Consider the following 16,824-nt stretch of genomic DNA (forward strand, 5'->3'; position numbering starts at 1 on the left):
AACTTAATTCAACTCCACTCAAAAACCTACGCGATCAACACACTCTCAACACTCTTTGAAATTGATTAAAAAACAAATAATAAAAAATTAATTCCAAAAATAAAAATCAACTCTATCAAGCTGGCCTCTCTCTAAACAAAAATTCAAAACAAAATCAAAATGCATGTGGTATCTCCATCGAAAACAAACCTGATTCAACTCCACTGAAAATCTACGCGATCAACACACTGTAACACTACTGAAATCTCCGACGAAATCTCCAACGAAATCTACACGATCGTAACAATCTTTCTCGTCAACTCGATTGAAATCTCCGACGAAATCTCTACCATGAAATCTCCACTGAAATCTCCGACAAAAACTCCGACAAAATCTCCACTTCAAATTCGGTTTCCAAAATCTATCAGTTAAGTCAACAATATAATATTCAAACAAATTTATGTTATAAAGGAAGGGTAATTTAGGTACTTTATAATCTAAAATAAATTTGAGGGATCTTAGCCATCAAAACATATTATAAAGGACCTCTCCTCCTATCCAAAGTAGAGGAGGGACCTTAGGCCAATTTTCTCTTTGTTTTATGTGTTTGATTATGATTTGAGTATAGAGTTGTTTTTAAATTTAAAACATTAAAATTTTAAATTACTTAAATTTTTTGAATATTTAAATTTTTAAGATTTAAATTTTTTGAATATTTATTTTAATTTTTTACTTATTAAATTTTTTAGATTATTTAAATTATTTAAATATTTATGATTTAAATTTTTTGAATATTTATTTTGAAAAAAAATTATTTCCTTTGTAGTATTTTCAATTAAAAAATTGATTAATATTATTTTCTGTTAATAATAAATTTTTTTAATTGAATTTTAAAAAGAGTTTGGTTATGAGTATTGATCAGAATTTTCAATAGTGTGAAAGTGATGTGTTTTGCTATGAGTTATAACAATTTGAATTAAGTTTTGAAAATTCTTTCTAAAACTCATAACCAAACAAATTTTCTTACTTCACATGTCAAATCAAACTTTCAAAACTCAATTTCACACTCAATTCAAAACTTAATTCAACACTCTATTCAAAAATTATAACCAAACAAATTTTCTACACTCAAATCATAATTTCAAAACACACAAACTCAAAATACGACCCATATTCTCAAATCATAATTAGAAAGTCTTACCAAATGGAGCCTTCCTTTTCAGTTTTTAATTTATTTTATATCCTATCATTTTTTATATTATTTTACATATAAAATGATAAAAAAAAATTAAAAATTAAAAATCAGTAATCAGTAATCATTCCTAAAAACAGGGTTTTTAACTTTTAATTTTTTTAAGTTATATCATTTTTTTTTTATATATTTTTTTAAAAAAATTAAAAAGTTAATTTTTAACTTATTCCTCAAAGTAACCCAAACTTCGAGTGTTCTCTCGAGTCCGAATCTAGGATAAATTACACTTTGTATTACGGCCTATTTTTGGCAATTCGCAAAAAAAAAAAAAAACAAAAATATTATTATTATTAATTTATTTGGATTATATCAATTTTTTATTTTTTTTATATTTTAAAAAATGTATAAATCTTACTTTATTCATACATATAAAATTGTAGCAGTTAACCCTTTAAATTTCTAATCAAGTATCAATGTCTCATTTTGTTACTCTATTATTTAAGTTTTTAACAGAGTTCGTTCATGTGACTACGAAATGAGGGGAAAAAAAAATTATCTATATTTTTCAATAATACACACGTTATTCCTATGTAATAAGCATTTAGATTGTGTTTGATTCATGAATTTGGAGAGAGATTTGGAAAGAAAAAAGAAAAATGTGTGTAAAATTAGGTGAAATGTAAGTATATTTATTCACATTTCATCGTCTTTTTCTTTTCCCTTTTTAAATCCCTCTCTAAATTTTTGAACCAAACACAATCTTAATAGTTCCATGATACAGGCCCAATTTGAGGTGAACTTTTTTGGCTAAAATAGCAACCAAAAAAAAAAAAAAAAACATCCAATCACATTCCCCAACTACTTTTTGCAAGTCTTTTTTGTAAAAAGTCAATTAAAATAGTCAATTCTCAAACGGTGTTATATATAGGTGATTATTTGGTAGTCCTAGAGTATGATCACGTGGTATTCCATGGTAGTATAATTGATGAAAAATGTGGAGTATTGATTATTTGTGTTGGGTAATTGATGAACATGAGGAGGGCATAATTGGTGAGGAAGCATGACCATGTGATTCCCCAAGACTGTTGTATAATTTTCCATATATATAGTTTGGCCAACTTGAGATAGTGTTTGGATTTGGTAGATTCATTTTGGGAGTGATCTCAGTAATCTAAACTGTTTACAATTTAAGGCTTATTGAGTAAAATATTCATACAAAAAAATTAAGATGATTGAATATCGGTAATTATATGTTTTAATCATATTTGTTTTTAAAAAATGGACGACAATTATAATTTTAAGAATAGCCATCCATTTTTTGTAATACAAATTTAATTGAAACGTATAACTATTGATGTTTGATTATATTATTTTTCTGCATTAATATTCTACTTAATGAGTCCTAAAAGTTAACGACTTGAATCACCGAAATCAGTCTCAAAATGGGCTTTTCAAACCCAAAAGCTTTCTCAAGTTGAAATGGCCAACTAAAGAGCGCGTTCAACCCCAAGGGGTTAGCCTAGTAGGTACAACTTGGAGCCAAGGGATATACTCCTGATCTACGTGGAGGGGGCGCTTTGCGTGGATTCCAAGATTAATTGAAGTAAACGTAAGTTGGCCCAAACTCCTATCAAATAGGTATATATGTTCATAAGCTGAAAATATGGACGAAGAGGTAAGAGAACAAAGCTTTTGAAATTAGAAAAATCGAAGAGAAAGAAAGAAGAATAGACAGAAGATTGTGTTACTGTGAAAAAGAGAAATTCGTTATTCTAATTTATGCAAAACCCTAATTCATTTTCTTAATCGTTCATAATTTGTGTTTTATTTTAGTCAAATACATTTAAAATTTGATGTAAATTTTGAGACAAAATATGTATAAGTGAGAAATAGGGGTGATTTTTCTAATTTGTCCTCATTCTATAGTTATATGCTTGTCATATTATTGACTTAAAGACTTATATAATAAAGTAATAAAAGAAGGACATTGACACTTGATCAAAAATATAAGTGATTGATTGTCACAATTTTAAATGCAGATATAAAGTGAGATTTGATATAAAGTGTAACACTACAAAGTGTTATTTACCATGAATCTAGTTTTCGAGGCTCAGACCATAGTGCTATAAATTAGTTTAGTAACAAAAAAATAAAAAAATAAAAAATACATATTACATTTTAGAGTTACTTATCTAAAAATCTTATTTACAAATGTTATGGTAACTCAAATTATATCTAAGATTTTTTGAATCAATAAGTCCTATTTAGTAAAATTGAAAATACTACAATTTTTCCAAAATTTTAAAACTAAGAGTATTATCAATTTTACATAATAATGTTGCGGATAATTGTTTTAGTAACTGATGAAAAAAAAAAACTGAGCATGAGATTAAACATTTTTGCCCTTTTACTTATTAGTTTGATTCAACTATTCAATAAAACTAAAAAGATTATTAGTTTTTTCTAGTTCTAAAACTGAGACCATTATCATTTTTTTTCATTTTTAAAGTTTTTTTTTTTCAAATTTGCACATCAATATTTCATTATCATGCTCTTTATAGACACAAAATTTTCAATTTTGCACAAAAAAATAATTTAGTTTTTTGGCACATAATTTTTTTTTTTAGTTTTTTTAATTTGAAAGTTAATGTTTCAAAATTTTGAAAATCAAAATAAATGTCAAATCATCATTTCCTTTATATATAATCATCAATGATGAGCATCATTATTTAAAGGACAATTTCGACTGTTAAGGCTTGAAAATCTAAAAAAATTTAATTAGGACTCAATTGAATATAAGTTCATAAATTAAGACTTATATGTAAATGTCCCTACATTTTATTAAGTAATTAAAAGATAAAATAATCTATTTAATGTGTATAGTGATAAAATAATTATTACATTACACATTTTCAAATTTTTTATATTTTATTTCGTAAGCTTAGCATGTTATTTGTAAAATGCTAGTCTCCCTGCAGTCTTTTTCTATTTGAATAATACTTTGTTGCTTAAAAAAGGTGGCTCAAAATTGGCCCGAATACCCAAAACGACATCATTTTGGGTTTTTTTTTTTTTTTTTTCTCTTGCTTTCAAATACAAACAAAGGAAAGAGAAGAGGAGAGAGAGAAGAGAAGAGGAAGAGAGAAGATGCGATGGCGGTGATGACGGAGGAGGAAGAGAAGGAAGATTGACAGTGATGGCGGTGTCTTTCTCTCTCACTCTGCCGGTGGGTGTTGCCCCTCTGTTTTCTCTACTTTTTTTTTTCTTCCCCCCAATTTCCAGTAGATCTGGATTTGAGGATGAAGGGGAATTTTTTTTTGTTGGTGATGATGATGTGTTGATGATGATAATGATGATGATGAAGGTGTTGTTGATGATGATGATGTGTTGATGAAGATGTTGATTCTCTCTCTCTCTGTGTTGATGTTGTTGAAGGTGATGATGTGTTGATTCTCTCTCTTTCTTCTTATTCTTCTTCTTCTTCTTCTTTCTTAACCTTTATCTTCTTTATCTTTAGAAAATTAGAAAAACAAGAAAGAAAAGGAAAAAAAAAAAACCCAAACGACGTCGTTTGGACTCGGGCCATTCGAGCCTTCCTTTTTTCGAGCTACCAACCGGGATTGTGTTTTATTTCTAATTTTGTTACGTAGCTCGAAAATGAGCTAGCTCGAATGACTCAAGGTACCAAAATGATGTTGTTTTGACACTTTTTTTTGTTCTTCTCCCTCTTCCCTCTCTTCTTCCTTCCTCGTCTTCCTTTCAGACCCAAACCAAATTTTGAAATCATTCTGCTCTTTCATCCGACTCTGATGCAATGCAAACGAGTGAACACCTAACTCCTCTCTGACGTAAACGATGCTGGAAGCTTCTCATACGTCGAAAACTCAGGTGCTAAAATGCATCACTGCGAAAAAAAATTCAACACAATTTTGCAATCAAAGACCCAAGTATTTATAAATTACAACATTTTACATTACCATTACCAAATTCAGTTTATCCTCATCTTCAATCTTACCCTCTCCTAACCCAGAAACTAAAATTATTATTAAATAAATTATCTATCTAATCCATGAGAACCTAGAGAAAAACTTGAAACAGGGACATCCAGAAATGTCAAAAAGCTCTATTCCACACTTATCTACTATACAACAAGAAGCAACCTCAAAATTCATGGATTTAGGAGCAGATCACCCATCAGAATGGTCATTAGAGTTGTACCCACTAGGGGTTTCATGTGGGAATGGTCATCAAAGCCACAAATAAACAAAATCAGAACCTAAAATCAAAATCAAATCCCAAAATCAAAACCAAATCCACAGCCACAGTTGAAAATTGCTAGCCGGCCAACAGTCTAAAAAGAAGAAAAAAAAAGAGAGATGAGAGTGATGAGAGGTGAGATCGAGCCAGAGAGAGAGAGAGAGGATCAGAGAGAGGGATGAGAGGTGAGAGTGATGAGAGCTAGCTAGAGAGAAAGAGAGAGAGAGAGAGGATCACAGATCTATATATATGTATATATATATATATATAAGAGAAAGAGAGAGAGAGAGAGAGAGAGCACAGCCGAAACCCTTTTGGCGCCGCCATCATCGTCGCAGTTTAGAAGGAAGAAGAAGAAAACCAAGATAGAGGAGAAGATATAGAGAAGAAAGAGAAAGAAAAAGAGAGAGAGAGAGAGAGTCGGGCCATTCGAGCCTTAAAATGTCGAGCTACGAGGCATATCTCGAATAAAAATGTATTACAAATAAAAAATTAATTTATTATAAAAAAAAAAATTCAATACTCTGCGTACAATGTTCAATTATACTCCCCATTTTACTATTGTGAGGGCATTTCCCCAAAAAAATTTTAGGCAAAATTTGAGATTAGAAAACTTTACATTTTTATAGTTTAAATATTGACATATTGCTTCTTAATGGTTTTGAATTGATTTGTAATTGTTACGTGTATTCAACGTTCATATCATACAAGTATATGACTTCAGGTTTGTCTTTTCCTCCAAAAATAGTTTGATTAAAAAGACATATACTCATTAGTTATCAATCATCATCTTCTACATCTAAACTTTAAAAACTCTAATCCTAACTAATCAACTTCTCTCTTCCCTATCGCCTCCAGCCATCCCCATCTACCCTTCCCATCGCCGCTCCCTCTCCCATCTCTAGTCCTTGACGTCACCCCCTTTTCCCTCCCCGAACAGTCGCTATAACATGAATTTGATCTCAGTAATCATATTTTTGCTTGGTCGTTGGTTTTTACAAGTTTTGTTTTTCTTAAATGGTAGGTAGATGATGATTTTTTTTAGTAAAGGTATCCATGCTTGCAAGCTATTTCTTCTTGATTGTTTTTGTTCCTTGTTGAAGGAATTTGATCTGGTGAGGTGTCTTGGCCTTCATGCAGGGGTATTGTAAGAGTAGGAGGCTGAATTTTTCAGAGTTTGGTGGAGCATATAGCAAGTGTGATCTCCTTCAAAGGTGAATTTCCATGATGGTGTTTAGGGAGGCAAGAAGAATCGAAAAAATCAAACTGATTGAACCGGACCGAACCGGTTATATCTGGTTTGTTTTTTAACAAGAATCGGCTTATACGGTTTTAAAATTTGAATTTTTTTAGTTTTCAGTTCGGTAACGGTTTAAACACCTTCTGCACCGATCTAAACCGAAACCGACAGTTTTAGCATATATTGTATTTATAATATATATATATATATATATAATCTAATGATATTAATAAGTATAATAAATTATTAACTTTAAGAGTAATGTTAGGGATCATGAAAAATATATCATGAAATATATTATGAAAATTTTTCATCCCTTGATTAGTCTTGATTAGTGTGTGATGTTTTATTGTAGGGGTAATCCAAAGGTTGAGAAACTTTCATGATAATATTCATGATATATTTTTCATGATCCCTAACATTACTGTAACTTTAATTAATTAACCTTATCATTATCTTTATAACCTAAGTTTGTAAACTCTTATTATATATAATCTTAACTTTAACTTATTATTCTTAAAACTTTAGTATTTTTAAACTTTTTTTTTGTTTTTATTTTTGTTAATTTAGGAATTAAAAAGTATGTATTAAATGGATGGATTGGATATATCAGAATTGTAGACAAACAACTAATTTAATATTTTTATATAGATTAATGATTATATTTAAAAGTGACTCAAGTTTGAAAATTTCTAAACCAATTAAACCGCACAAAACTAAACCGTTTCAATTGGTTCGGTTCGGTGCAGTTTGATGTAAGAAACGGTCTATATCGGTATTCAAAATAATGAAATTGACATTATCAATTCTTTGTAATTTTTTACCTAAATACCGATCATACCGAATCGATTACATCCCTAATGGTGTTGCATGATCCAAATCCCTATTGCAATGAAATTGATGACTGGAGGTGGTTACTTATCCAGCAAAACTATTATTCTCAGTGATAACTTTCATTTCAATTTTAAAAATTAGAATATTTAGCCTCCGTTTGGAAAGTGGGTTGGCTTTTTGGCTTTTTGACTTTTTTAGCTATTTTAGCCTAGGCTAAAAAGCTTGGTTTGAAAAGGGCTTTTTGACTTTTTAGACTTTTTTTGTGAGAGAATAGTGTAATAATTATGAATTTGATGTGATATTTTGTTTGTTGGGCATTGATTTAGACCCCCTTAAAACACCCACCCCTACAACCCCCTCACATACATGGAGGTTGGGAATTGGGTGAGAAGAAAAAAAAAAAAAAAAAAAAGGAAAAGTTGACCAATCAAAACTAAAGGGGGTCAAGGAGGTGACCCCCAAAGGGGGTCTCAACCTTTATTTTTTGTTTGTTATGACTAAAATAGCCTATTTTGTCTTTTGTAGCTAAAGTAGCCCGAAACTAACTTGCCAAACGGAAAAAACCACCAGAAGTTAATATGTGATTAGTTAAAATCAATTGTATAATACTTGATAGAAAGAGAAAAATAATTTCAACCTTGAGGGTTGTTCTGAATAGTTGGTGGATATACTCCTCACACAATTGTTCAAGGTTCAATTCTTGGAGTCAGGCCATTAGAAAAAAATTTCTCATGAATTCCCTAGTCTCGACGTGGATGACTTACCTTTAACCGGACCGGAAAAATGATTAGTCAAAATATGCGTAAGTTAGTCTAGACACTCCTTACCGCTAAACCAAATAATAATAATAATGATAATAATGTTTTTCTTGTAGGGTAAAATAGTCTTTTAATAGCTAACTTTAACGAATGTCGAATGGCCTATCTTTGACCGGACAAGAGAGAGAATTAGTTGAAATGCGTGTATGCTAGTTTAGACACCTTTTACCGCTAAACCAAAATAATAATAATAATAATAATTTTTTTTGTGTGGGATAAAATAGCCTTTTAATAGCTAACTTTTAACGGATGTTAGAATGCAAATCAATCAAAAACCATAAGGGGACAGTCTGCTTACATTTGAATCATTATGCCAAAAATTAGAAAAAATATCATTTCGCTCCCTAAACTTTCACATGCTTTCAATTTGACTCCTAGATTTCGATTAATATTAATTTTATACATAAACTTTCAAAATTTTGATCAATTTAACCTTTGTCGTCCCATTCCTTCTATAATTAGACAGAATGTGCTGACGTGAGGGGTAAATTGATTTTTAAGGTATAATTTGGGAGACAAATTGATTTTTAAAGTATAGTTTAGAGGATAAAATAAAATTTCTGATAAACTTTAGTGCCACATTAGCACATTCCGTCCAATTGTAGACGGAATGTGATAGTAAGGGCCAAATTAATCCAAATTTCAAAAGTTTGATTGTAAAATTGATATTAATCGAAATTTAGGGATCAAATTGAAGAATGAGTGAAATTTTGAAAGGCAAAATGTTATTTCCTCCAAAAATTATTCGTGAGAGGATGTTTGAAGAAGTTTTTGAGGGCTTATTTAGAATCACGTAAGACAAATGAGCAGATGTTCAACCACCATAAAAAAGGACATGTATATGCTCTAAATTACACCCCCATCCATAATATAATGTACATTCTCCCATTGGGAGGCAATTGAACATTCACCACTACAAAGGAAAATTAAGCAGAGTTAAACCTACATGTCACTATAACTTTGACAAAGTTGTAGTAGTTTCAGCCTTACACATTACCTATACCCTAATTCTCCACCGCTACGATGACTCCTGTTGCTTTCCTAGAAGTTGGGCTGGCCACGAATCAGAAGGCGTGGGATACCTGGCATGTGGTTTACTCACATTTGTGGTAGGCTTCAATGCAGGTTGTGTAGTGTCTTGCTCTGAATAAGCTTGCGGATCAGAACAAACAGGGATGACATAGAAAGGACTTCCGTACGGTGGTGCTTGCTGTAATGCAGGTTGTTCTAAAGAAAAATGTGAAGATTCCTCGGGAGGAGGTACATTCAGGTCAGGTTTAGAGTGTACCACTCTCTCTTGTAGCTCAATTCGCAGCTTCACAATCTGAGATTCTAGTGCAGAATTCTCATCATGAAGCTCATTTTTCTCGATACTCACCTGTACATTGATATTTCAAGAAAGTTCAAATGTTCTGGCACTGAATAGAATGATACGTTGATAGATATTCAGGTTTCTCAAAAGAAGAATAAACTAGGAAAACCCAACAAAATTAAACTGCTAGATGATACATTTATATTTGAAAAAACTAGATTTAGTTAACATTACTATGTGGGTGTTAAGAGCCTTACATATTGAGATTCTGACAACAAAGCTGCACTCTCTCTTCTGAGGCCCTCAATCTGAGCATGCATCTCCTTCAAGAGTCGCGTAGTTTCCCCCAGTATCGAGGCCTTTCCATTGTTCTGCTGCAACGGTCCTACATAAGTAATTCATGAAGATACAATATTGAGCGCAATCCATTTAAAATTGCCGAGGTCATCAAAGGGAAGCCAAATCTAATTTGACTGAGATGTTGGGGACAGGACAACACACCATTATGGCACTTCACATGCATAAGGAGGCAAATCATAATTATTTAATAGTAGCACAATAAACTAAAATAAAAAGTCACCAAAATGAAAATTACCAAGGGCATTAGCCAGCGCAATGAAGAGCTCATTCAAATGCTCACGCTTCATTTTTTCCCTCTCAGACTTGTGAATTCTTACTGGAACTTTTCCTTGATTCTTTTTGCTAGGATGGGACCTGCTGCAAGAAAAGTTTTCAAACATCTAAGCAAAATTTATACGTCCCACATAAATAGTCTACAGTACAGTGTAGCCAGAACTTTATGCTGCCAGCCAACATTATGAATCATCAGCAAAGTTCATTGCTAAACGAGGCATTACAAATTTACAAGAAATGGTACATTAGCTGACTAGGTATCCTTAATTGAACAGAGAATAAATGCCTGCTTCTTCAGAACAGTACATCCAGATTGGGCTGAATCCAGTTAAACAAAAGTGAATTGAAGAATAAATAGATGAACCAGCCAACCAAAAGTGAGACAAACAATACCAGAAAATATTACACAAATGGAAAGAGATCATCAGAAAATATAGCGAGTTACTAACTTATTATATTATATGAGCACCTCAGTGTAAACTATAACTTATTTTTATTTTATTTTATTTTATTTTTGATTGGCACTGGAGTGTCTAGATCAAAACTCGACAAATTCGCAAGGGTGCACAGGCCCTCAGCAAGGAGTTTTCCGTAAATGCACCACGGTTAATTCAAAGGTTCTCCTAGGAATTGTTAGCACTTAAGAGGTTTCGATCCCTGAACCGTGGAGGGAGTACACCTCTAAACCCAAGACCTTGCCACTAGGACAACCCCTTGGGGCTAGTGTAAACTATAACTTGTTATATTACTAACTTACTAACTTAAATTATATGCACCCATGTTGATCACGATACTTGTGCAAGCATCCATGTCTAAAGAAACCATTCTACACACACACACACACACACACACACTTCATTTCCAGTAACTCAAGATTTAGTTGCCACAATTTAAAGCTGAACATGTCTCCCTTGTCCGAATATGTAAGAATACACATCTAACGCCTATAGTCACATCCATATCTGAGATGCATACTAGGCCATCTGACATAGGTTACTTGGAAAACAGATAACAAGAAAACATATTATATAACTACACAAGGAGCCATTCCAGATCACCATATGTATGCTTTATTGATTGAGATGTCATTTCAAGGGCTCCACACGAATTGCAAACTTCAAAACAATAAAGAGGCATTGTCAACATTGCGAAATGAATGGTAATTGTGTTAGCAATGAACATAAAACCAAGGACGATTCAGCATTCCATACAACCCATTGTGCCTGGCATTGACAACAGCCAATGTGGGGCTTGCATTTTCTTGTAGTGCCAGTTTTGACATTGCTTTCAACATGCCTAAATATGCTCATTTTGGGGAATTGTTCATTTTTTTAATGTCATTAAGCTCTATTGAATTCAATAGCCATATTGTTAACCTGAATTACTAATATGCCCATCTTATTAACTAGCGTTCAATGTTGTCAACCATTCTGAAACAAGTGCACCTCTAAGATTTCCTTTCTATTTTCTATTGGTAAGGGTGAATATTAATTTATAGCAAGCACATAAAGATCACACCATATCAACGTGATGCAACCATCAGCTTTTTCACCAAGATTTATTATCCATGAGCATAGCAACAAAGCATTTAAAATCCAAGAATCGAGCTATATAAGTGAGGTCCAAAGTAGTGATTTGAAGATATTCAAAAAAACCAAATTTAGGATCTTAAAGCACTAACCCATTTGCTGATGTCTCTGCCAACTGGCTGACCTTGTCAACCACTGGGGCAGCAGGAGCCTCCGAATCCATGCTCATCTCCTTTCCACTCTTCTGCATTAAAAAACTAGATGTCAATACTAAATTTTCTGGCAATATCTCCAACAACATACAAAAATATAAAAACACTAATAATTAAAAATATTTAAAAGTTTTGTTATCCAAGAATTGCCAGTAAACAGATCAGATCAAATAATATTCTTTTTTGCATGATGACACAATTGAAACTAGCATAGTTTTCACGCTGGGTACTATTGTCTACATATTGGTTCCAATTATAGATTGTAGGAACCAGGCTTCTTTTTCGCAGCTCTGTTTGGCTGCCGAGAAAATGGGACAGAGAGTTGGGTGTGGTTGGAGTAATGAAGTTTTAGATCAAAAGAAAGAAAGAAAGGCCCTCAATTTTTCATGTTTCAGCAATTTCGATATGATCAAAGCAAAGCACCTAATATAAATTAAACCAAAAGATGTTAGAAACCCTAGTAAGTTCATAATTTGGGGCTCTCAAGAACCAAAACAATGAAACAGACAAGTTTTCAACCACATTTCTTTACTGTTTTTCCATTTTTGTAGCAACAACCAAACACAAGAATTAAAAGCAACTGTCACAGAATTAATCCTTAATCAAAATTGCATGTCACCAGAAGTCAATTACCAATTACAATTAAATTAAAAAAGAAAACCAAATAGTTAAATACACATACGACAATTAAAACCCTTGATCACATAAAAGAAGTTGCAGATAGGATAAACAAGAAATGGATAGAGATGAATTACAGGTAAAAAGGGAAATAATAAGAAAACATTAATTCGAGGTCAAAAGCGTAGCAAACAGAAGTGATGATCAAAATCAACACAAATTCATGGGGCAATCAACCATGAGATTGAGGGGTCAAAGGAGCTGATTGAGATTGAGAGAGAGCATTGAAATTTGGTTCGTATGGGAGAGAAAAGATACCTTTGGGGCTAGTCTTGGTACTCCGCGTCGGGAGGTGGAGGTGGAGGTGGTGGTGGTGGTGGTGGTGGTGGTGGTGTTTTTGTTTGTTGTTTTAGAGAGAGAAAGTAGATAGAGAGAGAGAGAGAGAGGAGGGGTGGGCGTGTGGCGGGAGTACGGAGATTCTTAAGGGAGAGCGTGGTCAGCACCTGCCGCTTGGATGCATGGAATCAGGACACCACTTAACACGTGATCTCTTTGTGTTTTCCCCCGCGAGAAGTTATTGGTTTGCTGGAGACACGGTTAGGTGATATTTTAGAATAATATTATGCGAATTAATTAGTGTATTAATTGATTATATGTTATAATTTAAAAAGTTATTGATATTTATAATTTATATAATTAGTGGGGTTAATAATAATATCATAATTAATATTAGTACATTAGTTAGTATACTAATTAATATATGTAACACCATTGAGTATTTTAACATGTTTATTTTGAGAGGTAAATTAAAATATATTTTTTTATTATTTTAATTTTTTTTAAATGAAAAAAAGTTAAAAAATTAACTTTTAATTTATTGCCAAAATAGGTCATAGCATTGTGATTGGTGAAAGAGGTATAGTCTATAATTTTGTATTGAGTAATTGGGGAGTAGAAAGAAATATGATATATTGTGATTGGTGACAAATACCGTCACGTTATACCCTAAGAACATCAAATAATTTTTCCTTCCCGCACTTTGGATTTGACTTGCTTTGAATAAATTATACTTTGTACCTTATATTTTGCACCAAATCCTACTTTGATTCATTCACATGAAATTGTTGCGACAATTCTGGTCAAGCGTTAATATCTTCATGTTATTATTCTATTGTTTAAATTTTTAACATAATTTAATTATGTGACAAACATATAACTACGAAATGAGAGCAAATGAGGAAAATCACTCTTATTTCCTGCCTATACACATTTATGCTTAAAATTTATATCAAATTATGAATGTATTAAACTAAAACAAAATACAAATTGTAAATGCTTAACGAGATAAATTAAGATTTTGCATAAATTAGAAACATGAAACATGAAAATATCTCTAATTTTTTTTTTTGTTTTTTAACTAATTACCTTTCCAACATCATATTTCAATAAAAATTAACTCAAATAAATTAAAAATAAATCAAAATTCACAAACAAAATCAATCATTAATCACTTTACTTTGATAAGTTTCTCAATATTATTACTAATATTAAATGATCATTCCACAAAAAAAAAAAAAAACACACATATAAAACATCTAATTTTCTTTTGATTATCAAATGAAGGGAACATACGTTAAAAAAAAAATAATCATAAAAATAAAAAATAAAAAATTAGTGATTAATTAAGTCCGGTCCATAAAACTTGTTGGTAATTATTCCATAAATGTAAGGGAGCAGGGCTACAACTTGTGTGGATTCGGACAGGCTGAACTATGTCCAAACTCAACCTGAAATGCAAAGAGATTTATCTAACTTCTACCCAAGTTTAAGTTTATCTCAAGTGTTAGGTTTTATTTTTTGGCAATTTCGTTTGACAAAACTCCTTTCAGTTGTATTTATTTTCGCACTTTTATTTCAGTGAGGCTATGAGTGTTTAGATGCAAATCCAACCCGAATTGTGCCTTTCAGAGAAGTTTGTGATGATAAAGTTTTCAAGATTGCCACTTCGCTGATTATGACGGGGATTGAGCTGCCCGGTCAGCTCGCGGGGGTCCAGGGGCAGCGCCCCTTGGCGGGTCCAGGGCAGCGCCCCCGAAGCAAAATGCAAAAATGCATTCAAAGTTGCCTGTCCGATCATGTTATATTTTTCCAGTTTTTCCAGTTTTGGCCTTCCCGCTCGAGCGGGGAAAGGGACGCTCGAGCGGGGATTGGAAGCTCTCAGCATCTCTGTAGTCGCCTGAAAAAGTACTGGATGGTGTGATTCGCCGCTCGAGCGGCAAAACCGACGCTCGAGCATGGAGCCTGTATGAAATCACAGAATTTGAAGTCTCCGCTCGAGCGGGCAAACCCACGCTCGAGCGGACCGCGCGATCTCAGATTTCCAGATTTGATTAAGGAGTTGGTTTTCTTCTGAAACTAGGATTGCCTTGGTTTTCTATAAATAGTTGGTTTTCTACCAAAAACTATATTGCTTCTGAACTTCTCCAGATCTTATTTTTGGATCTTAAGGTTTATATCTGGAGATATTTTGCTAGTTTCTTTGATGTTTTTATTGAGTATTCAACTCATGGTTTAAAGAGAGTACATCAAAGGTTATGTTTTGTTCTACAAAAGAGAGAGTTGTTCTTCGGTGGATTCTGAAGAATTCGAGCCTGAAGCTTTGGTGGATTCCGGGGTGGCTCATCGTAAAGACAATTCCGAGGTGAAGACGGGTTGGAAGAGGCACATAGAGGTTGGTTCAATTAGGCGTGGATTCGCTAGGTAATTGAGAGTATACCTGTGTAATTCCTTTAAATCTTCTTAGTGGATTGTTTTTGTGGCTGTTGCCTGTGGTTTTTTGATCACAGTTGGAGGTGTCCAATTGTGATTTTTTCCACGTAAAATTGTTGTGTCTCTTTGTCTTGATTGTTTGATTGGGATTGTTATATTCTGCTTAAAATTGATACATAATTACAAATCAACATCTAGGGAATTTCTAGACTTTTCATCAAGAAATTTAGATTAGGCTTGAGTTGACCGAGTTAAACACATCAAATTTGTCATCGATTGAGCAATGACTTATCAAGAAAAAATATTTCAAAAAAAGACAAACAAAAAAACACGATAGAAAACAAATTTGAATTATGCACATAAAGTAGCATAATTGATTGTAATGCAACATGATTTAAATTCATTGGTGGATAAATGATTAGTATTATATATATATATATATATACATATATTCCAAATATATAATTAACAAAAAAAAGTTACATTGCTCTAAGTTATAACGTCTTAACTCAATTTAATTCAAATTGATAAATTTCTACTTAACTTTTGATCAAATTTAAAATTAAATTGACAGTCATAAAAAAATTATGGGCTAGACTTGGATTAACTCAAGTTGGGTCCATTTGAGTTGCACCATTCTATTACACGAGGTAATAGAGATTTTATTTTAAATTTTATGATCTACAAATTCTTACAACTCAAAAATTACATGAAGAAAAAAATTTATAATTTAAAAATTCAAAATAAATATTATTTTATATATTTATCTGTGCATAGCACAGGGTTAATTGCTTATATATATATATATATATATATATATATTGTATTATATAACTCTCACTAATTTATCTCATGGGACGAAATGTATATTGGTGTAAAATGTTGTTGATTTTCTTTACTTGCCCTCATTTTGCAATGACACATTTGTCACAATTGGATATTAATAAAGATTTAAATGATGAAATAACATAATCGGCACTTAGTCAGTAGTACAAAGATTGACTGTCATTATTTCATGTGTAAAAATTAAAATAAAATTGGATACAAAATGCATGAATGCAAGGCCTAAATTGCCCACTTACTTTCCATGCTACATATGCCTCATTTGGCACGGGGTGGTTTGGAATAATCTAAATAAGTGTACTTTTTGACTTTTTACGAAAAGATATGTAAAAAAGTAAAGAGGTGATGTGAAAAAAAAAAAAAAAATATAAAAAGTATGTACTTACAAGTATGAAGTTAATCATTGAAATGCTAATTAATAAAACACAAGTATAAGTTATTACTTTTTATTTATTTATTTATTTTAGATTCAAAATTTTAGAAGTATAGATTTAAAATTAGTAAGGCGCAAGTCATATTTAAAATGATTGTAATTTATAAATGTCTTTTTAATTTTTTTTTTCTAAATATGTAGTATTATTAAATATA

The 16,824-nt window shown here is 31.9% G+C and overlaps 1 protein-coding gene across 8 annotated transcripts; it reads right to left on the minus strand.

The window, feature by feature from the left end:
* Nucleotides 1-9,131: 9,131 nt before the first annotated feature.
* LOC114296670 (transcription factor bHLH47) lies at nt 9,132-13,217 on the minus strand. 8 transcript variants are annotated; one of them, XM_028240996.2, is made up of 5 exons: nt 12,943-13,217; nt 11,947-12,038; nt 10,228-10,349; nt 9,890-10,017; nt 9,132-9,698 (listed from the first exon to the last, which is right to left on the minus strand). In XM_028240996.2, exons 2-5 carry the CDS (start codon nt 12,021-12,023, stop codon nt 9,339-9,341), a joined length of 687 nt encoding a protein of 228 aa, XP_028096797.2. In that variant the 5' UTR covers nt 12,024-12,038; nt 12,943-13,217; the 3' UTR covers nt 9,132-9,338. The 8 variants fall into 8 exon arrangements, with proteins under 8 accessions (XP_028096797.2, XP_082766562.1, XP_082766560.1 ...); XM_082910436.1 differs by having other exon boundaries at nt 10,228-10,346; nt 12,943-13,190; XM_082910434.1 differs by having other exon boundaries at nt 11,947-12,035; nt 12,943-13,169.
* Between the last annotated feature and the right edge of the window lie 3,607 nt (nt 13,218-16,824).

This window comes from Camellia sinensis, chromosome 15, assembly GCF_055761805.1.
Source record: "Camellia sinensis isolate YWXY chromosome 15, ASM5576180v1, whole genome shotgun sequence".
NCBI classification, from domain to species: Eukaryota; Viridiplantae; Streptophyta; class Magnoliopsida; order Ericales; family Theaceae; genus Camellia; species Camellia sinensis.

What these genes read in the sequence shown, in the direction of transcription:
- LOC114296670 (XM_028240996.2), bottom strand. Translation starts at nt 12,023, where the DNA reads ATGAGCATGGATTCGGAGGCTCCTGCTGCCCCAGTGGTTGACAAGGTC. An exon ending in GCAGAGACATCAGCAAATGG is followed by an intron (nt 10,350 to 11,946) that starts GTTAGTGCTTTA and finishes CTTTTCTTGCAG; the next exon opens with CAGGTCCCATCCTAGCAAAA. An exon ending in TGTTGTCAGAATCTCAATAT is followed by an intron (nt 9,699 to 9,889) that starts GTAAGGCTCTTA and finishes ATCAATGTACAG; the next exon opens with GTGAGTATCGAGAAAAATGA.